We start from the raw sequence: 23,491 nt of genomic DNA, 5'->3' as shown, positions 1-23,491 counted from the left end.
TTTTAACTACAGTCAAAATCTGTTATAGCAACATCGAAGGAACTACACATATTTGGCCTTAAAACCGATAGTTGTAACAGCCAATAACTTTGTTATTAAGTACCTAATACATTAGAATTCAGCCGGGACCTTTGAATTTGGTCTATATAACCGGTATATTGTTCTAAACGATAGCATTATAAACGGTTTTGACTGTATTTTTATTTATTACTTATCTGGGGGTGTTTCAGGATGAACACAGACTTGAAACATATCTGTTAGACCATACTTATCCAAGTAGCGACAACAAATCCCTTACTGCTATTTTGTATGGAGAGCTGGGCATGCCTGAATTTACAGTTAAGCATAAGATATTGACAACATATGCTGATAAAGGGTTAATCAACTATGTTGTCAGATGGAATGTTAAGGTGAGAAATTTCTTACTAACTTTTGGTTGACTATCTAACGTTGATGTATTCTAAGTCTTTACTATTTTCTATTTTATAGAGAGGTGTTTCCCAACCTTTTTTGTGCCATGCCCCACCTTAGCCTTTCCAAAAAAATTTATTCCCCCCTCATATATCTTATATATATAAAATATATAATTTTTAATATAAAAACAATTATATAATGATAGGTTTATAGGACACAGTAATAAATTTTTCAAAACATATAATGAAATACGAAAATCAAATTCCAAATGATTTTATGAAATTTTCAAATTAAGGGGGGATCCCTTTAAAAATCAAATTGCCCCCCTATGGGGCCTACTCTGTGTAATCTTACTAATACGAGGCATGCCTTTTAAGTTCTGTCGTTTCCATATTTCCCGACAACTTTGAATTTGGACCTGTACTATATTCGAATGTGTTTACATTTTGAATCTCAAAACAGTTAAAAGTATTAGGATTAATGCTATTGTTTAGTCACAGCGTCGATTTGAATCTGTCAAGTTACGTACGAAAATGAATCTTTCTAAGGAAAATGTTCATGCAATAATTTTCTACAACTTTAGACGAAGCCTGACACGGCTTCAGTGTTTTGAAGAGCTAATATCTGTGTTCAGTGATGAAGCCCTATGTCTGCGGACTGTCGAACGCTGGTATTTAGAATTCCAGCCTGGACATACTAGTGTTAGTGACCAATCTAGCGAAGGACGCCCAAAATCCGCCTTCACTGAAGAAAACATCATTGCTGTGAGACAACTAATTCTCGAAGATTGTCATGTGACGTATCGAGAGATAGAGGCTCTATTAGGCATCTCAGGGACAACCATTCAGAAGATCTTGCATGAAACGCTTGGTGTGAGAAAGCTAGCTTGCCGTTGGATACCGCATCTGCTTTCCGACGATCACAAGGCGGCCCGCGTCAGATGGTGTAAGAAAACTCTGCAAAGGTTCAACCGAAGAGAGTCAAATCACGTCTACGACATCATCAGTGATGCCGAATCTTGGATCTATGCCTACGATCCTGATTCCATACAACAATCTACAATCTGGGTCTTTCAAGACGAGCCAAAGCCGACTAAACTCGTTCGTTCTCGAAGCACTTCAAAGAAGATGGTTTTTTTTTTTTTTTTTTTTTTTTTTTTATGTAATAGGAGGCAAACGGGCAGGAGGCTCACCTGATGTTAAGTGATACCGCCGCCCATGGACACTCACAATGCCAGAAGGCTCGCAAGTGCGTTGCCGGCCTTTCAGGAATTGGTACGCTCTTTTCTTGAAGGACCCTAAGTCGAATTGGTTCGGAAATACTTCTGTGGGCAGCTGGTTCCACATAGTGGTGGTGCGCGGCAAAAACTGCCTTAGAAAACGCTCTGTTGTGGAACGACGGACGTCGAGGTGATACGGATGGTATTTTGTATTTTGCCTTGACGTCCGATGATGAAACTCAGCTGCAGGTATTAGACCGAACAACTCCTCTGAACACTCTCCATGGTAAATGCGGTAGAAGATGCAGAGAGATCCCACATCTCTACGCAACGCCAAGGGATCAAGCCGCACTGAAAGTGACTGGTCGTCGACGATTCGAACCGCTCTTCGTTGAATACGGTCAAGTGGAAGGAGCTGGTACTGGGGAGCTCCCGCCCAGAGGTGAGAGCAGTACTCCATATGGGGCCGAATTTGAGCTTTATATAGTTGCAAGCGGTGGCCCGGAGTGAAGTACCGTCTCGCCTTGCTGAGCACACCAAGCTTTTTGGAGGCTAATTTAGCCTTTCCTTCCAGATGACCGCGAAACTGAACGTTATTCGATATGTCAACGCCCAGTATTCCGATGCTAGCTGAGGCTTTAAGGAGAGTGTCTTCAAAGAGGGGAGTAGCGACAAAGGGAGTTTTTTTAGCGGAAAACGCGCATACTTGTGTCTTCTTGGGGTTAAATTGGACTAGATTTAGTCTACCCCAGTCCGAGACTCCACGTAGAAGAGTTTCGACTTCAGACACAAGTTTGTTCCGGTACTCATCGACAACAGCCCGAGAAATACCTGCCCGGCCAGTGTAAAAAGTATCCCCAGTGCTGTCGTCCGCATAGCAATGAATGTTGCTAAGCTCCAACATATCATTGATATGCAGAATAAACAGGGTCGGGGATAGGACACAGCCTTGTGGGACACCAGCATTCACAGGTTTCAGGTCGGAGCATGCTCCGTCGATGACGACTTTGATGCTCCGATCAGCGAGAAAGCTGGAAATCCAGTTGCATAATTTCTCAGGGAGCCCGTAGGCTGGAAGCTTCGAGAGCAGTGCTCTGTGCCACACCCGATCGAAGGCTTTCGCTATGTCCAAACTTACCGCCAGCGCCTCCCCCTTGGACTCAATTGCCTCTGCCCACCTATGTGTGAGGTATACAAGGAGGTCACCAGCTGAGCGACCACGACGAAAGCCGTACTGAGAATCGCTAATCAGCTGGTGGCCCTCTAGATACCTCAGGAGCTGGCTGTTAATAATGGTTTCCATTATTTTGGAGAACAAGGAGGTTATAGCTATTGGGCGATAGTTGGACGGATCAGAGCGATCGCCTTTTTTAGGGATCGGATGTATCGAAGCGATCTTCCAGCACTTCGGAACAGTGCCGAGCGTGTAAAGGTACCGGAAAAGGCGCGTTAGGACCGGAGCCAACTCAGGAGCACAAGTACGCAGCACAATTGGAGGGATACCATCGGGTCCGCTCGACTTATGGATGTCCAAGGAAGACAAAGCTTTACGGATAGCACGTTGCCGGAATATAACTTCGGGCATCGTAGTATCACACCGCAATAATGTCGGTGGTTCCTTCCCTTGATCATCCAAAGTGGAGTTCGACGCAAAGAGACAGCCTAGAAGATCGGCCTTCTCTTTCGCGGTATGGGCCAGTGAGTCATCCTCCCTATGCAGTGGTGGAATTGAGGGCAGACAGAAATTCCCTTGGACAGCTTTGGCAAGAGACCAGAAGGCTCGAGTTCCCGAAGGGAGGTGGGCCAATTTCTCACCAAATCTGGCAATGTGCTCTGACTTTGCTTTAGCGATTTCTCGCTTGAAGGACCTCGAGGCTGAATTGTATGCTTTTTTACGTTCGCCGATAGTCACATCACAGGATGTCACCGCTTCTGCCCAGGCTTTAAAGCATTCACGCTTACGGCGCAAAGCCGCTTTGCAAGAACGCCTAAACCAAGGCTGGGACTTGCCACCGACCGGCACCGCAGAGAATGGAATAAAGAGTTCCATACCCTGCAGGACCACCTCGGCGACAGAGTCAGCGACGGCATCTGGAGTACTCGACGAAAAGCAAATGGGCCCCCAAGGGTAGGACGCAAAAAAAGACCGCATCCCATCCCAATCTGCTGGCTTATAGTGCCACACGCGGCGACAGCCAGTGAAGCTAGGCCGAAGAGGGCGCGTGAACGGCACAATGCTCCGGACCACACAATGATCTGATGAACCCAATGGCGGTTCAACAGAGACTTGGTAGTTCTCCGGATGTGAAGTCAGCAGAAGGTCCAACAAAGAGGGTTTATGACCATCCACATCTGGTATTCGCGTAATCGCAGGGACCATTTGCGTCAAGTCGTAAGCCAAAGCAAAGTCGTGAAAGGATCTTCCCGCATGATCGGTGGTTTCTGAGCCGAGCCAATCGGCATGGTGGGCGTTAAAATCGCCAAGTATCACGATTTCAGCGGTAGGAACCCTTTCGAGCAGGGAATCTGTAGCCATTTGGATGTGCTCAATGAGTCGGTCAGTTTCGGTATTTCCGCTATGGGACCTATACAGGCATGCGTAGAATCGCGGATGGTCATCGCAGTCTACGCGCAGCCAGAGGTTAGATAGGTCCCTTCCTTCAAGCGTCCCGAGGCGACGAGAACAGATATCCTCTCTGACGTACACGCAAACTCCCGCCCGCGGCACAAATGAATGTTCCAATTTGTACCCCGGGTAGGAGAGGTAGGAAGTATCAGCCGGGGGGGATATCTGAGTCTCGGTAAGAAAGAGCAAGGCCGGCTTCGCAGTCTCTAAGTGGTAGTGGACAGCGTTGATGTTGGAATTGAGCCCCCTAACATTTGTGAAGTCCACGGCGAGTGTGGACGGGGGTGCCTTTGTTAAATTGCTCCGTTTGCCCCGAGAACGATTAATGTTTTTACCGAGCGCAGAATTGCCCCCCCCAGAATACGAAGGGCAGCCTGTGCGTCCACCACCGGGCGCAGAGTGTCCCGGTGTTGGACGCCCAGAGGGGGATTCTCCACCGCGAGCGCGTGTGGTACCCCCCTGGGGTAGATTCTCTTTTTTCTGCACCTTCATATTTCATGGGGGGGGGGGGAATGGGCTCCGGGAGTCCACGTGGTGGCCACGTTCGTTAGAAAAACCGGCCATGTTGCGACTATTGCACTTGAAGATCGTAGAACAGTTAACGCAGAGTGGTATACCACAGTTTGTTTACCACAAGTCATCGCCAAACTTCGAAAATCTAACTTAAAGCGGCGCATCACCCTGCACCACGACAACGCAAGCTCACACAGCGCTCGTCAAACAATTCAGTATTTGAAGCAGGAAAAAGTAGAAATTCTTGACCATCCTCCATACAGTCCTGACCTAAGCCCTAACGATTTCTTTACATTTCAAAAAATTTAGAAAAGTCTTCGTGGTCAAAGGTTCCAGTCCGGAGAAGAAGCAGTCGACGCTTTCAAGTCAGCCATTTTGAACACCTCCAGTTTAGAGTGGAATTAATGTTATAATAACTGGTTTAAGCGAATGGAAAAGTGTATTAAGCTACGTGGTGAATACTTTGAAAAACAATAAAAAGTACTATAAGGTTCTAGTTGTGTTTTTTTCTGCAAACGACAAAACTTAAAAGGCATGCCTCGTACTAGTTTGTTGCTCTTGGCTTAAATTTAAACCTTTATAATATTAAATAATTAATTACAGCCAAGAGGTAACCCTAAGCTACGTCTATCGGGATATGGAGTTGAGTTACAGTTAAAAAGTACGGAATATAAAAGCCAAGATGATGCAACTCCAAAAGAGTCTGACACAGATACTCCGGTGCCATCTGAGGAAGAAGATGAAAATGATCCCCAAAATCAAATAGATGGTTTCAACTTTGGTCGATTGAAGTAAGTAATATTTATTTGTTTAAGTGTTAATTAGCTACGCTATTTATAATACCCATTATATTGAAGACATAAATATAATATATGTTTTCTATTTATGACTTATTAGAACGCTGTTTACTAATTTATCTTTTTTATCATTTATAAACAACACTTTTAACAAAATAAATGTTCAATTGACGACTCATTGGTCTAGTGGTTAGTACCCCTGACTGCGAATCTTTGGTGTTGTGCTTAGGTCTTGGGTGTTTAAATATGTATTTATATGTCTATCTATCTATGTATATATATCCGATGCCTAGTACCCATAACACAAGCTTCACCAGCTTAGCGTGGGAGTCGGTCAATTGGTGTGAATTGTCTTTAAAAAAAAATCTACGGCATCTATAATCTTAATATATATAAATTACGTGTCACGTTATTTGTCCGCTATGGACTTCTAAACTAGCGAACCGATTTCATTCAAATTTGCACACCGTGTGTAGTTTGATCCAACTTAAAAGATAGGATAGCTTACATCTCAAATTATACCCGCAATGTAATTTTATTGCAAATTATTTGTTTATTATTTGACACAATTCTAACAGATGGCGCTGTGTTGAAAGTACCAACGTTTCACATAAGCTACTATTTAATGGCATTACCACCAAAAAAGCATGGTGGTCCCCATGACTGGACATGACAGACATGTTATCCTACCATTTCCCTTGAATAGTTTGCTACTTTGTAATATAACAAAAACCTTAGCCACAGCAATGCTTGGCCGGTCTGCTAGTTTATATATATATTAAGATTTTAAATCACCAAGCAATTTTTCACCTTATAATTGTTTTCAGGAATCTATTCCCCGCTCTTAGAACTCCATTGGAAAGGTTTAGGAGACATTTATCAGAAATGAGTGAAGAGCTAGAACCGTTGAAGGTTTGGCAGATGCAAGGTCTCAGTATGCAAGCTGCTGCTGCTGTCAAAGATGCCCACGATGCTGGAGGCGATGAGGCTTTGAGAGTTCTTACCTCCATCGCTCAGAATTTTCCTATGCAGGTAATATACCAGAAACTTGAGGCGCGTGAATCTTGAAGTGTGACGAAAGTTTAAGGCCTACAACGCACTAGCGGCTGGCCGCGATGCGGTGTGCCGCTGCGGTAGGCCGCGGTATATACGGTCTGTCGTAGCGGCATGCCAACCGTCCCTATTGCGGTCTGCCGCAATCGTCACTCGTCAGTGCTTCTTGAAATATTGCACATGATGGACGTTGAAGAAGTTGCGGCAGTTATTTATATCATCGTAGAAAATATCGTGAAAAAAACTGCGTAGTGTTTAGCGCAAGGAACAAGCGATGACTGAGGCGGGTAGGACGCGGTATTTGCGCGCGCGCCGTATCATTCAACCGGTGCGGTTGACCGCAAGTCAGTGCGTCCTTATCGTGCGGTTTCATGTAATAATCGATGTGCGGCCTACCGCAGCGGCACACCGCATCGCGGCCAGCCGCTAGTGCGTTGTAGGCCTAAAACTTGGCTGTACACCATTTGGATTTACTTTAGATGACGCGGAATTTCGAGTACAATTTTATTACATTTTTTGAGATTTAAATAAAAGTTGTTATGATGTAAACGCGAATATCATTAGTCAAAATCTATTATAACGACATCGAAGGGACTACTCATATTTGGTCGTAAAAACCGATGACGTTGTTATTAAGTACCTAATATTTATGTGTATGTGTGATAATCATTATCCTTATCAGTAAAAATCGTCCCTACTTAGTTTAATTTCATTAAACTTCGAGATTTTCAGCGTACTCAATTACACGTTGTATATGTCTTATGGATAGGACTCCTCTCTAAGGCGAGAGTGAATGGTCTGTAGTCCCAACGCTAGCCCAATGCGTATTGGAGACTTCACATTCATCCATAGAACATAATATCTCTTGGGCAGGGGCCCTCTTGGTTCGGGGGTCCGTGGCATTTTGCCAGTCCTGCCACACTATTGTTACGCCACTGCTTATGTATAAAATAAAACTATTTTTTTTGAATTCACATGAAAATTATAATAAAAAGACATTCATATAATTATAATTTTTCTACATTAACAAAATCTGTTATTTCTTTATTTTTTTTTTTTAATAGAACAGGGGGCAAACGGGCAGGAGGCTCACCTGATGTTAAGTGATACCGCCGCCCATGGACACTCCTAATGCCAGAGGGCTCGCGAGTGCGTTGCCGGCCTTTCAGGAATTTGTACGCTCTTTTCTTGAAGGACCCTAAGTCGATATATATATTATAAGGCCGTCTGATAGAATTCAGCCGGGGCCTTTGATTATGGTCAATATAACCGGTATGTTGTTCTAAACGATGTCGTCGTATACGGTTCTGACTTTACAAAACTAGATGTTTTGAATGCTTTGTTATGTCGATGACCGTGAAAGCTGAAAACCATGCAAATGTCAACTTATGTAAGGAATGTAATCTATTCTCTATTACAACGGAGTTTTATTTAATTAGTGATCGACAATTTGGTTTTGGATCTTAAAAGTTCTGAAAAATATAACGTAATATAAAGCAAAAAGCATTCATAAATCAAATCACTCGCTCAGGGGCCTCATAGCCTAGCGGTCTTATTAAGTGGCAGCAGCTAGGTGAGGGGTACCGGGTTCGATTCCCGGTTCGAGGGCAAGTTTTAATTTAATTTAAACTTGTTCTCGGCCTTTGGGAGGGTTGTGCGGTACCGGGCGAGTGCCTAAACCGTACATGGAGGACACGGTCGAAGTTCTAAAGACAAGCACGAATTATAAAAAATCCTATACTTGACGCTTGCTAATGCACAAATCGTGCCAGAGCCATAAAAAAAAATCACTCGCTCAGCCTCGTTACTCAATTCTTATGTCAAATTTTCAGTACTGTCAAAGTCAAAATTGTTTATTCATGTAGGTAACACAATGTATACTGATGAACGTCAAAAAAGAAATACTTATTAACTGCTTCTAATTTTTTCAAAGAAATTCCAATCAAATTAATCTGAAACGCAAACTGATTTGTCATTTTCAAAATTGGCAGCTGACATTGACACTGGCTTGACATTTGACACGTTTCTTTCTAGACAAAGTCTTTAATACACGTGAATGTACCCCGGTCCCTTCGAGATGAGGTTCTATATAATCAAGATATTTGGGCATCTTCTCTCGGTCTCCGAGCTGCCGAGCCCTTGCTATTAGTCTCCGGAGCCCAATATGATGCTGAAGAGGTTGACATCATGGCTCTGTTGAACTCGCTGAAAGAAGATATTGGACCCATGAACACTTTACATGCAATTGGTATGTATGAATTCCCGTAACACGCGTATGGGCCATCTGAACGACATTTTTATGTCCTTTTTAATGATATTTTTCAGACTTGGATTTTTTCGGGTATAGACGATTTTCTTCTTTTTGTCTTAGCAGTTTGACTTTGATTAAGTAGAAATATTTAATTTATTATTAATATTATTCCTTCAGTGCGGAAAGAGAATCAGAGTGGCGGTATCATTTTTATTTGTTACTTCGATCGATAATAATTGTAGAATCGTTCTGATGGTTGTTATAAAAATATTTTGCGACAGTATATAATGAATGATACTGTACGTAAAGTGGTGCTAACACGCTAATGCATCAGTAATAAATTATTACTACTATTTTATGTAAATTTTTATGAACTACCCTCATTTTTATGTATATTTTTCAATGTAAATATCACTTTTGTGGTTGTTTGACAGACACAGTCTACTAATTGTGCGAATTTCTATTAAATAAAATAAGCTCTTAAGTATAGTTTTTTGAACTACCCTCATTTTTACTAACTTTTTTTATGTAAATATCAATATTTCAGGTCTATCAAAAAAACTTATCAACAAGCTCATGTCGTTGGAGCTTGGCGAATCATTTACATGGGAGGAATATGGGCTGGACATCAGAGATACAGCGATCACGTGGTTAAATGATCTAGAAACAGATGAGAGGTATAGAAGATGGCCGGCTTCTTTCATGGAGCTATTGAGACCAACTTACCCTGGCATGCTGAGAAATCTAAGAAGGAATATATATAATTATGTAAGTACTGCAGTGTAAACCTAGCGGCTTTTGTGTGCGCCTCACATCCCTGAGGTCGTAGGTTCGATCCCTGACTGTGCACCAATAGACTTTCTTTCTATGTGCGCATTTGACATTCGCTCGAACGGTGAAGGAAAACATCGTGAGGAAACCGGCGTGCCTTAGACCCAAAAAGTCGACGGCGTGCGTGCACAGAAGGCTGATCACCTGATACAGAAATCTGAGGCCCAGACCTAAAAATGTTCTAGGGCCATTGGTTTTAAGTACTGCATGGATTAATAGACTAGAGTCCAGAGTTCCCCAAACTTTTTTGTGTTGTGCATGCCCTTGCCATGTTTTTCCGTGTTGGGTAGACCCACCTACTTACCTGATATTGATTTCCTGTAAATTTCTAACTGTAGTGAAGTTTAGTGTTAAAAACTTAAAGTAACAATATGGGAAATTGAGAAAAGTCGCCCCGTCCAATATTTTGCTTCATTAGTTTAACTCTGGCAAGATGGACTTTGTTTTAATCAAATTTAAACTGTCGCCTTGTAATTGCAAATTAACCATATTAAATTTTGTCTATTTTCCTCTATCAGTGTATGTGTTGAGATCCACTATCGTGGACCCCCATTTTCATTTCATGGACCCCCAAATTTTTTAATTTTTTTAATTCATTTTTTTTCGCTGACGTAGACCCCTTGCAGGTTGTCATAGACCCCTAGGGGTCGATATAGACCACTTTGGGAATCACTGGACTAGACCAATTTCAATTCTTGCACCATCAGTGCTGTGTGAAGTTATTTTTTTTCTATAAAAAAAACCCTTTCCTGCGAAGCCGTAGTTTGATTTCTTTTGAATTCTTTCAGGTGATAATAATAGATCCAACATCACCAGCCTCATTACCCCCACTGAAATTGGGTGAGACGTTGCTCAAGCATTCGACGCCGGTTCGTGTGGGCGTGGTACTGGCCCCAAATAACACCCCATTGGGAATTGCTATACGCAGCGCTTTTAATTATGTAGCACAAGACAGGAATTCCAATAAGGAAGCATTCTTTTTCTTGACTCAGGTATGTAAATAACTTTTATTTGAAGTAATACTTCTTTAGGCGCGTTATGAAAAATTGATGAGAGTGAAATTTTGCAATGCGCGCACCGTGACACAAAATTAACAGAATGAAGTTGCCCACTAATGGAAGTTATACTTCTTTAGGCGCGTTATGAAAAATTGATGAGAGTGAAATTTTACGATGCGCGCGCACCGTGACACAAAATTAACAGAATGAAGTTGCCCACTAATTGAAGTTATACTTCTTTTGGCGCGTTATGAAAAATTGATGAGAGTGAAATTTTACGATGCGCGCGCACCGTGACACAAAATTAACAGAATGAAGTTGCCCACTAATTGAAGTTATACTTCTTTAGGCGCGTTATGAAAAATTGATGAGAGTGAAATTTTACGATGCGCGCGCCGTGACACAAAATTAACAGAATGAAGTTGTCCACTAATTGAAGTTATACTTCTTTAGGCGCGTTATGAAAAATTGATGAGAGTGAAATTTTACGATGCGCGCGCCGTGACACAAAATTAACAGAATGAAGTTGCCTACTAATTGAAGTTATACTTCTTTAGGCGCGTTATGAAAAATTTTTTTTTTTATAAAATTATATTAATTTAATGTTTTACATAACTAATTGTTATTATGGGACGGCGCGCCTCAGTGCTCCAGCTCTCCACTGCGCCCCGCAGTCCACCCCGAGACACTGACACAGCAATTCGTGCTGGGATAGGGCCTTAAGCAACGACTGTTTCATTCTCATGTATTTTCAGCTTTTAAGCTCATCAGAAGAGGAAGAGCTTAACTTCGATCTCCTTAAACGTCTTCTGAAGAAATTCACAAACTCTGGTGCAAATGTGGATGAGATCATTTCTGAAGATTCTGAATATAATTTTGGACATCAGCTGGCTGAGGAGTTTGTTGGGAAACTTGGTGCTGATAAATATCCCCAGGTATGGTATAAAATACACCAAAAATCCTGTCAGACCCTTAATCTATAAGAATGCGTAACCAATAACACACGAAATTAAAAAAATCATAAGAAATTAATAAGGAAATAAAGCTAAAGAATTACATAATGAAAAAAAAAGCAATTTATTATTACAGTGTAAACTCTTTATAACGACACTCAAGGGACTGTACCTGTTTTGACGTTACAGAGAGTTGCCGTTAAATGGAAGGAAAAATGTGTATTTTTTTTTTTTTTTTTTAAGACAATTCACACCAATTGACCGAGTCCCATGCTAAGCTGGTGAAGCTTGTGTTATGGGTACTAGGCAACGGATATAAATACATATTATAGATAGATAGACATATAAATACATATTTAAACACCCAAGACCTAAGCACAACACCAAATGCTCATCACATCGATGTTTGTCTCAGCCGGGGATCGAACCCGGGACCCATGGATTCGCAGTCAGGGGTACTAACCACTAGACCAATGAGTCGTCAGAAATTAGAAAAAATATTAAGTATAATTTATTATTAATAATAAAATATTAGAAAAAGAAAGTTTATTTCAGACTAGTGTTAGTAATTACATAAAAACAATTCGTATTTTAACGCTATTGCGTTGTCTCTTATTTATGTACTGTACCAGTAGTTAGGTTGTATATTTTTGCTTATTTAATTCGTATCTTGTGATATTGAGGCATAGTTGTGATAAAGTACACGCAAACATGCCCATTTTGTTAAAAAAGAACGGATTTCTTGGAAAATTCGGTACGTATGATGCCGATAGTCGAGTTTATTAGTAGCTAGGAAAATAAAGCGACAAAACGTACACAGCTCCGCAGTTTTAACTAATTTCGGCAACTTAAATAACGTCTTATTGGTGATATAAGTTTTTGGGAAGTAAGGAATTAATGAAGATAACAATTTTTTCAAATTTTAAATTACATCTATCGTTTTATTCACACTTTTGATGATAAATCGGGTGTAAAATGACAAGTTTACTTATTCGACTATGATATACATTTTTCTTCATACATTCACGGAATGACTGGCAGCGCTCGAGATGAGACGGGAGATCGGTCCGGTCTCTCTCTCGTTATACCTGCGATCGCGCTCGTGAGGTTTTGGTGTGACACAAGTTTCTGAACATGTCACCCGACTAAAACGATTTTAAAGACGTTAGCACGTCAAAAGTACTTTTAGTATTTAATTTATCGTTATTGTGGGTGGGTGTAATGCTATGTAGAGTGTATCATTGTATGGAAGACTATCTAAACCAACCAAATCCGAGAGATTTCGACGCTTTAGGTTATTTGTCGTTAAATCGAGAGACGTTACATGGAGTGTACACTGTATATACACCGACACAACCATACTTGAAAAAAAAAATACAAATTAGAAATAAGTCTAGACTAATATTACAAAAGAATTACAAAAATATCTTAAAGGAACCTAAGAGATAACAGAATCCCAAAATATCAAAACCCTAAATTAATTATTAAAAAGAACATTAAGTAAGTAAAAATTTGTTTTGAAAGATATTTGAAATTTCGGATAGCAATATGAATTCTGGTAATAAATGTGTTTCCCTATGACAAACATAAGTGTACATTGTGTTAATAGTAATAATAAAGCCACATTACACTTCGTCTAGTTTGTTATTTCCATTACTTTGGGTAAACGCCTCTTCCTGAACTTTCCATTTGGATCTGCAAAAGAGTGACGGAGAGTTTATTTTCCTTAATTTGAGAACTGGTAGTAAATTTAAAGGAATTTTCGTACGTTCATAAGTGTACATTATTATATGAATTAATGATATTTTGATTTAAAAACATAAAATTGGTTTTAGCATTAGTATGATTTATTGTCTTGATACTTCATGCAATTACTCATTTTTATTTCTATTATATATTTTTTTCCGAATAGTTAACAGGTAATAATAGCCTAAACTTTGTTTTATTGATTTTTTGGATTCTGATTTTGATTATTCCGAATAAAGTTGCGTTTTATAATAAAATAGCTGGCCTGGCGAACATCGTACCGCCTAACAGTCGATTCATAATTTTTTTTTAAATACTTATTCTGCTATTCGGGACACCGGCCTAGCTAGTAAGATAAAAAAAAGAAAGTTGATAAGACAACAAATACATTATGTCAAAAAATAAAAATTTACCTTCCCGGAACCCCTCCACTAACACTTGAACTTTATGTTATGGTATTAAAGTTCAAATTGCCTTTAAATATTATTACGAATATTTTGTATGGGAATACAGAAAAGTGTTGTTTTTAGACTTTTTCACTCAATTTTTTTTAAATTTTTCTAACCATCCTCGTACTTCAAGGAATACTATAAAAAAAATCAGACAAATCGGTCAAGCCGTTTTCATGTTATGTCGTGACAACGGAAAACGGGTTTCATTTTTATATATATAGATTTAGTTTTAGTTTTCCATGCAATGCTAGTCATTTTAAGTATCACTAGTAAAAAACTACGTATAGTATTTAATTTCATAGAAATGTAAAAAATAATAAAATAAAATCAAGTAAGTTTAATCCACAAAATATATCAAACTTTTAGGAATACCATACTACTTTTTTTTTAATTTGCCGCGCGTTTTCGTTATCTTCTTTCATTAGACTCTTAGTCTCCCACGTATAAAGGCGCCTTGCTTTTAAAAATCACCTTTTTTAGCAAAAAGTTTTTATATAATTTAATTGCAGGTCTTAGTAAATGGTGTACCATTATGGGACGAAGGTCCCATATCTTTATCAGCATCAGTTGACAGTTTGGAGGAGGCGCTAGTGACGTCTCTGTCTCGGCATACGGGACGATTGCAAAGGGCGGTATTTCGAGGTGATCTGTCAGATTCGGATGATGCCACAGACTATATTATGAAGCAACCGCATATTATGCCCAGGTAACGTATCGTGTACCATAAAGAACTATTGATATATAGTTTTTTTTTAATCTTATTTATAAGCTATACATTATTGATACATAGTTTTTAACAATACTTAGGTATGTCTTTCTCTCTCTTTGAATAAGTTTTTGAAGTGAAACTTCTTTAGGTGCATGAGGGTTAGTAATATTTGCGTCACGAAGATGTGCAGCGTTATTGTCGGAAAAAAGGGAGAGTTGCTGCTTCTAATGCTCTCTTCTCTCTTTCTCTCTAATCTCTCTTCTTCCACCTCTCTTACTGACACTTTTGCAGAGCTATTTTTTTTTTTAATTTTTCAATAATTTTTTTGTCTCGTTTTTTAGATTACATATTTATAGTTTGTAAGAATTTACTTAGTTATAGTTATTAATTAGAAAGTATGCTGTGTTTGTCGTTTAAAGAGTGTACAATTAATTTATTATTATTATTTTTGTGTGTTCCTAGATCTAAACTCTTGAAATTTTTTTTTAAATTAATATTTTTTTTAGACTAAACCGTCGCATTTTGGCCACGGATCCATCTCAATATTTAGACTTGTCTGGAGTACCCTCATCGCCCGAATTGTTTACTGAAGACAAAATACACAAGTTGATGCATTTGACAGGTATTTATTAATTGCTCCTTTTTATAATCATTGTTTCGATTAATATTTGTCCCTGTCATAGTGTGTTAAGATAATGTAAGTGCGTGCTCCTATTTCACCATGCCTCCTGCTGATAGAGGACAAATCTTTGTTTTTATTTTATTTTATTATTATTAATTACTTAAGATGTCATGTGGAACATGGTGTAATGGTTGCAGCTCCTAACAAACGTTGTGTAAAACAAAAAAACTTGGCGATTAAAGAGTGGCGGAGAGTTTGCCAGTTCTTCTTTTCCGTTCTACACACTGGATTTGAGAACTGGCAGTAAATGTAAAATCAGAAGCATTTAATGTATATTTCTTTTTTGACGTTCATAAGTGTAAATTGTGCTACCTATATGAATAAATGACTTGATTTTTGACTCCATTCGACCTCCAATCTCACGGCGGTTCTCATTATAGGTAGAGACGCACTAGCTACCGCCCTACCACTACTCAAGTATTTCGTCAAGTCAGCAAAGATGGAAAAAATAACTCAAACCATTTGGGTCATTGGTGATTTGAATGATAAAAGGACGCGAGACTTTTTGAAGAATGCATTGAACTTTATGGTAAGGATAAATGTATAGTCCAGGATAGATTACTGTCGTTAAATGCCTGTGTATTGTGCGTGTAGACCAGTGATTCCCAAAGTGGTCTATATCGACCCCTAGGGGTCTATGACAACCTGCAAGGGGTCTATGTCAGCAAAAAAAAATTTGGGGGTCCATGAAATGAAAATTGGTCCACGAAAGGGGTCCACGATAGTGTATCTCAACACATACACTATATCTATCATACTATCTTATAATATCAAAACATATACATTATTCATACCTATGAAGTAAACAATGTATTATATATGTTTATAAAATTGTGTAAGTTGTAGGATGTTGGTACAGTTAGAAATTTACAGGAAATCAATATCAGGTAAGTAGGGGGGGTCTACCCAACACGGAAAAACATGGCAAGGGGTCTACGACACAAATAAGTTTGGGGAACTCTGGTGTAGACAATTATCACTCCCTTTTTTATATTTAAATAATGTATAACTTAAGAACGGGTGTAATAAATAAATAGTTTATTTGCAAAGAATTAACATTTAAATCGGTTAATTATAAAAATCTGCACAATCAGCCATTAAAAATTGGGAAGAAAATGCCATATTGCCATATTGCAACTTTCATAATACCAATAATATGTTAAGTTATTTATAATTATTGTCAAATTTATGGTCTAAATATTCGCCCACGCTATAAAGGCACCTTGCCTTTAAACCATTTATAGCATTACTAGCGACAAGGCTGATACTAAATTCAAAGTTGACGACTCATTGGTCTAGGGTCATAACACAAGCTTCACCAGCTTAGCATGGGACTAGGTCAATTGGTGTGAATTGTCTTTAAAAAAAAAAAGTGCTATTGAGTATAGGGAGAACCGCGGACTCCGACGCGCTGCGTCCCGCAATTTTTGAATCTTTAATATCTTCAAAAATATTCATTTTAATCATGTGCTGTATTTAAGGTATTTAATTGAATAAGGATTAATGCTGTATTGGTTAAAATCGCTTCTAAAATTAGCCATTATTTGTCGTAAAAAGTAAATGACAAAAAAGAGAGATAAACGTATACCATCGTGGAGTTTTCTCGTAGAATAATAATAATAATACAATATTTAGTACATTATTTTGATAGTCGTAGGGTTCAGCCTGCGTTTGCAATGTAAGCGGAAAAAATGTAATTATTTACGACATCGCATTAGAAACCTCAAAAATAACAGTATTTCTCCATTATTTCATGAATGTTATTATACATATAAACCTTCCTCTTCAATCACTCTATCTATTAAAAAAAACCGCATCAAAATCCGTTGCGTAGTTTTAAAGATTTAAGCATACATAGGGACAAAGAAACGACTTTGTTTTATACTATGATAGTGTACAGCAGTGATCGATGTTTTCCATCACGAGCGAGTGTAATGCGCACATAGAAAGTCTGTCTATTGCAAATTACACGTGCACTAGTTCAATACTGCTTGGAAAAATATAAAAAAAGCCAAACTCAATAGTAATCATAAACTAAAGACGGTATTATATTTCAGAGAGAATCTGGTGGAGTCCGAGTTGCCTTCATACCAAATGTCGATGGAGAATCCAAAGTTGATCAATCGTTGAATAAAGTTGTCATAGCGGCGTTAACAACACTCGAACCGGCGAAAGCAACAAAATATGTTGCCCAGTTGCTTGATGATGAAGGATGCCATGAGAGACAGGACTGCGATATACTGGTGAGTCTATATCTATAAAATACGAATCGTAATTACAACGAGTCGTCAATTGTTTTTTTGCAGCAATTACAATATAATACAATGTAATCTCTTTATTACGAATGTCAAGGGACCGAGCATTTTTTTCGTTATAGAGATATATATGAAGGGAAGAGAAAAACATAACCAAATTTAACCAATTACAATAATTTCTAATTTTATTACAATCAATAAGGGAGCGTTCAAGTATTACGTAACGCAATTTTTGGAGATTATTGACCCCCCCCCCCATGAACTAGCCGTAACGTTGTTCAGTACTCAAGTACATTACTGTACCCAAGTTTAGTAAAACGTTTCGTGACCACCTAGTGACTCTTTAGTTACTATTATGTGGTGTAAGTAGAAAATAATATTAACAATAACGCGTAATTCAATCCCCGCCCCGCATCGTAACCTTTACAATAGGACAAAATAAAATTCGTTACGTAATACTTGAACGCTCCCTAAGTAAATTATTCTAAACACATTTATTCTGTTTAAAGAAAACATTTTTTCACCGGATTAAAGTTATGTATTATTATTATATTACAATTATTTTACATAGGTCACCGTGACCACGCATGCTGTAAAGCACGCGAAACGTCGGTTAAATTTAAAATTATGTAAAATAATTATAAATTTAGAATAATATATAACTTTAATCCGGTTAAAAAGTGTTTTCTTTAAATGTGTAAAGGTGTCAATAAAAGACAATACTACATATTATATTCCGTTTTCTTTGCGTGACGTATTTTGCTGACAGGCAATGTAATCTAAGAATAATGGCACACGTGTTAATGCAATTAACAATAACAAAAGCGAGACGGCTGTTTATGACCTCAGGTGTCTTTTTTAGAAATTTCGGCACCTCAAAAGTGAAAAAAAATTATAACAACAATTACACTTAAGTATGTTGTTAATGTCTAAATCTTTATATATATAAATTGTCCGATATAGACTCCTAAATTACCGAATCGATATCAATCAAATTTGTACACCGTGTGCAGTTTGATCTTACTTAAAAGATAGGATAGCTTACATCTCAATTTATACCCGCAATAATATTTTAATAATTTGTTTATTATTTGATAGTCACAATTCTAACAGATGGCGCTGTGTTGAAAGTACCAACGTTTCACATAAGCTACAATTTAATGGCATTACCACCAAAGAAGCATGGTGGTCCCCATGACTGGTGTTCTCCTACCGTTTCCCTTGAATAGTTTGCTACTGTGTAATATAACAAAAACCTTAGCCACAGCAACGCTTGGCCGGTCTGCTAGTATGTAAATATTTTTTCGTAATAGAGAATGGCTTGTGCGTTATAAAGAGTGTATTAATGTATGGGTGTTGTTATTTTACGTTATATAGAGTTATAGCGATTGACGTTATAAAGAATTTACACTGTAATTCCAAATATGTATGTTTGTTTAGCCCGAGCTAGTGAGCGCGTTAAACAAGCACGCGTGGGTGCTGAAAGCTGCACGTATACTTTGCGTACGCGGTATGAAGCTACGTGCGAGTGAACGTGCACTGGTGTACAATGCGAGGTATATTGGACCGTTGGCTGAAAATGAAACCTTTTCGTCGGACGATTTTGTGCTATTGGAGAGGTTGTTAAAATTTTTGCTTCTACCCGCATTTTTTGAAAATTAATTTTTGAATAAGCGATTCGACAGAGTGGCGTAGAGTTCTTCTCGCCCTCAGTTAATGTCCATAACATTCTCCTTTCTTCTTCTTTGTTAGTTCTCCTTTTCTCTTATTTTTTTTAAATATTGACGTTCTTTAGTGTGCGTATTACTTTATGTAACAATATGATTAAATTAATTTGGATTTTATCTGACATTTTATAAGAAATACCCTATTTTAACTTGGTTATTTAGCTATTGATGTGCCTCCGGAAAACATACAGCATTGTATAATGAAGAAGCAATGTATACTTAGCCATGAAGTGCGATACATACCGAGTGAAATAGTTCCGCTTAGATAGAATAGATGGCGCTGTAATCACCTCAACTTCATACTTATCTTAACCAGCTAGGACGGTGTCATTTCCACAGTCATAGCGTTGTGTACTTTCGCCGCGTGCGGTCGAAACCGAAACGACTAAATAACGACTTAAAACCTTATAGTCTTTCTTAGTGTTAATTATTAGCAAAACGCATTATTTATACATTACAAGTGCGTAATAGACTCACGATGCCGATAAGGCCGCCGCCGGGGCCGATCAGGCAGGTAGTCTAAAAAAGTGTCGAGCAAGGTCGCGAACAAGACAAAGAGGACTCCACGTGCACCAGCAGCGCGTCTGATAGCGACTAGGAGCGCGAGGGACCGCCACGAAACAAAAGGAAACGAGTAGCACAGGTAACGGTCGATCCCATGATCGACGCGTTATATAATCAGGTGAGTTTCCTCACAAATTTTATAATGCATCAACAATATTATGTACCAAATGTCAACGCCAGTGCGTTCAATGACGAGGGTACCCACTGACCGACCAACTACTATAGCGATTTTTTATTAATCCGTCGATCCGAAAATCGAAATCTCTGGGCTTGGTCACAAATATTGATCACAAATATTGATGATAAAAAGATTATTAAGAAAGCCGATAAAAAAGAAAAAAATTACAAAATAAATATATAAAAATATAATAATATAAAAATATAATAATATATTAAGCTTTTAAAACTCCTATGTCAAAAGGAATTACTACAATCTGGATTACAAAAAATCATAAACTGGACTCGTAATAACCCAACGGAATTAAAACCCGCGATTAAATCTTTTCACAAAAATATCCTATGTTGTTGGTAATGAATCATCTTCTTACAAATTGCATGAACAAACCCTGCAAATTGTATGCGGAAAACGAGCGGAATGTATAGAAACTAGGCGTAAAAGATTAATAAGTAAGATTTCGGACAAAAGTATTCAAACTGCGCTTAGTAATATACCTCCTAGCGAGGAATTTTTATTTGACAAAAGTAAGCTCGCGTCCCTAATACAATCCCTCGGTGGGCCGCAATTCTGGTTATCTCCGCCGCAACCTTCAAGAGTAAGAGCTTTTTAAACCTAGATACAAAGAATCGTAAGCGTCTACATCCAAATACAGACACCAGGCACAAAATGGAAAAAATAATTTTCGTAATACCCACCTAAAACAAGAAACGATGCGAACGTTTAACAGGAAAATCGATAGTCATAAACAACTTTAAAACTACCCGTTATCTAACAATGACGGAAAAAAATTACTATCCAACATAATTCAAGGATTCCGCATACCTCTGTACAAGAAACCGCTTTGTTAATGCCAACAAATCGAATAGTAAGTCAATACGCAACCGAACCGTCACCTACGACATCGCAGATAATCATAGAACTCCTGAATCAAGCAAGGTATCCTACAAACAGTTCTCAACAAAACCCCCAGTTTTATATCCAAAATGGTTCTTCGCAGGAAAAGCAACGGCACGATGCGTTCTGTTGTAGATTTGCGAGAACAAAACCGATTCGTAAAGACAAAACATTTTCGGTTGATCACCCACGGCTTAGTCCCAGACTTTCTTCAACTAGGGGACTGGATGATAAATAGATTTATCACAAGCCTATTTCCATCTACCGGCAGCGAGATCACACCGACCTTTCTTAAGGCTCAGCTAAAAAGGGCAGTTATACGAAAACATGACTTGCCTTCCTTTTGGGCTAGCGTCAGTACCACACCTTTTCTCTGCAGTATCATGTTGGGTCGCGGAGACCTTACGTGCGAAGGGATGTCGAGTGCTAGTCTTCCTAGACGACTACCTTCTGGTCAACCAAGACCACTCCAAGTTAAATTCTCAGACCGCGGAGGCCGTGAGACACTTGGAACACCCGCCAAGTTAGATTCTCAGGCCGCGGAGGCCGTGAGACACTTGGAACACCTAGGTTGGAAAATCAATTACCAAAAAATCCGTATTGGTACCAACCCAACATTTAGAATACCTTGGAATTCGCTGGAATACTATGGTCAATGTGATGTCGCTACCCAAGGTAAAAATACAGCGCAAAAACCATAGTTATGCGTTGTATTCGCGAGTTACAAAGCTTTGCTAGGGCAAGTAAACTTCGCAAACTTTCAAACTAAACTCGTGCCCCGCGGGAGGCTTCACTGTCGCCAGGTACAGATCTTTCTGCGACAATTCAACAAGATCCGACCCCGTCGAGGTCAACTGCTGCCTCAGATTGTAGGACAGGAACTGATGTGGTGGCTCGGAGCTACTCATCAGACGACGCCTATACACAAAGAACCTGCAACCCACTTCCTAGCGACGGACGCCTCGGATTGGGGTTGGGGGGGAGTTCACATCTAGACGGAAACCTTGTCAGGAAAATGGTCATACCAATAGAAAACGTGGCACTGCAACAAAAAGGACTTATATGCAGTGATAGCCGCAATAAAAATAAATGTAAAAATATTACAAAACACACACGTGTTAATACAATCGGACAAATGAAACTCTGATTGCATACATTCAAACAGAAGGAGGAACGAAATCGATAGGGTTACTTACACTAACCTTCAAACTATTGCACCTGACGGACAAATTCAACATAACTCTGTCGGTACATTACCTACCAGGGTGATCATAGCAGACAGATTATAAAGGGGAAAAAAGGCTGCGTAGTGGCACCTTCGTCCTCTAGCATGGGTGTTTCCCCCTCCAAGTCTGTTACCCTGAGTTTTAGCACACCTAAACCGGGCGACAGGAACCTATCTGATAGTTGCTTCAGATTGGCCGCAAGGTTTCTGGCTGCAGGACCTGAAATCCAGGTCTCTAGATCACCCCCACGAAATTCAATACCTATCGCAGACACTCCTAGATACGACAATTGCACTGTCTCCTCCACAAATACAAGCATTGACTCTAAAAGCTTGGGAAATTGGGGGTGGGGTGCCCAAATAAAAGACGGGTCCACACTGGAAAAAGATTTACTTTTGAAGAGTTGGTCACTCCACCTGTCCACTTATTTACCCGTAATCAAAAGAGGGTTGTCATGGTGTGACAACTCTCAAGTGAACCCAAAATCCCCTCAAACAGCCGATATTGCAAAAAATTTAATATCACTTTTTCTAAAAGAAAATTTATTTAATTATAAGTAATCTTACAGCTAACATACATAATATTACAAAACAAACACTTAGACAGTACAGAAAGCCAAAACAGGAATTTTTCCTATCAACCATCCTTGTTCGCAAATCGGCAATTTTAACTTTTTGCGGTCCCCATGTAGAACAACAAACACTTTCAAATTTTATTATTAAACACATCCTCAGAGTATTAGGAGTAGCTAAACCAAAAGTCGTGAAATCATCCGTCACGTGGGACCCGCGAATAGTACTAGACTGGCTTTCTTCCAACCCTCCTAGGGACACTTTATTCGATACGGCTCGCAGAACAGCCACAGTATTGCATTTAGCATTGGGCCGCAGGGTTCACTTTATTAGAAATTACTGACGAGCAATTCGTGGATGATGGTGGTAACATTTATTTAACACCGGTATTCGAATCTAAGACAGACACTCAAGACGCCAGTCAACATGGAAACTTTCTAAACACCACGATAAAACATATGCCCTATCACTTTAGTGAGACTTCAGTTAGTCCTGACGACTCATTGGTCTAGTGGTTAGTACTCCTGACTGCGAATCCATGGGTCCCAGGTTCGATTCCCGGCTGGGACGAACATTGATGTGATGAGCATTTGGTGTTGTGCTTGGGTCTTAGGTGTTTAAATATGTAATTATATGTCTATCTTTCTATAATATGTATGTATATCCGTTGCCTAGTACCCATAACACAAGCTTCACCAGCTTAGCATGGGACTAGGTCAATTGGTGTGAACTGTCTTTAAAAAAAAAAAAAAATATATTGCTTTGAGTAACAGGTACAACAAGATCTCAAGTAAAAAATCTAAACAATATTTTTTTTTTTATCCATCAACA

The 23,491-nt window shown here is 39.0% G+C and overlaps 1 protein-coding gene across 1 annotated transcript in view; it reads left to right on the top strand.

Moving 5' to 3' along the window:
• The window catches only part of LOC125061944 (UDP-glucose:glycoprotein glucosyltransferase), a 47,694-nt gene that overhangs the window by 1,451 nt on the left and 22,752 nt on the right, over window positions 1-23,491 (top strand). The window contains exons 3-14 of the mRNA XM_047667579.1: window positions 231-410; window positions 5,376-5,563; window positions 6,397-6,601; window positions 8,657-8,870; window positions 9,421-9,641; window positions 10,493-10,696; window positions 11,458-11,637; window positions 14,363-14,559; window positions 15,069-15,184; window positions 15,625-15,773; window positions 17,302-17,487; window positions 18,940-19,118. Of these exons, the coding sequence (XP_047523535.1) occupies window positions 231-410; window positions 5,376-5,563; window positions 6,397-6,601; window positions 8,657-8,870; window positions 9,421-9,641; window positions 10,493-10,696; window positions 11,458-11,637; window positions 14,363-14,559; window positions 15,069-15,184; window positions 15,625-15,773; window positions 17,302-17,487; window positions 18,940-19,118 (2,219 nt within the window). The remainder of the gene's footprint in view (window positions 1-230; window positions 411-5,375; window positions 5,564-6,396; window positions 6,602-8,656; window positions 8,871-9,420; window positions 9,642-10,492; window positions 10,697-11,457; window positions 11,638-14,362; window positions 14,560-15,068; window positions 15,185-15,624; window positions 15,774-17,301; window positions 17,488-18,939; window positions 19,119-23,491) is intronic.

This window comes from Pieris napi, chromosome 24 (assembly GCF_905475465.1).
Source record: "Pieris napi chromosome 24, ilPieNapi1.2, whole genome shotgun sequence".
NCBI classification, from domain to species: domain Eukaryota; kingdom Metazoa; phylum Arthropoda; class Insecta; order Lepidoptera; family Pieridae; genus Pieris; species Pieris napi.
Note: the sequence above shows the minus strand (reverse complement) of the source record. Positions and strands in the feature narration are given on the sequence as shown.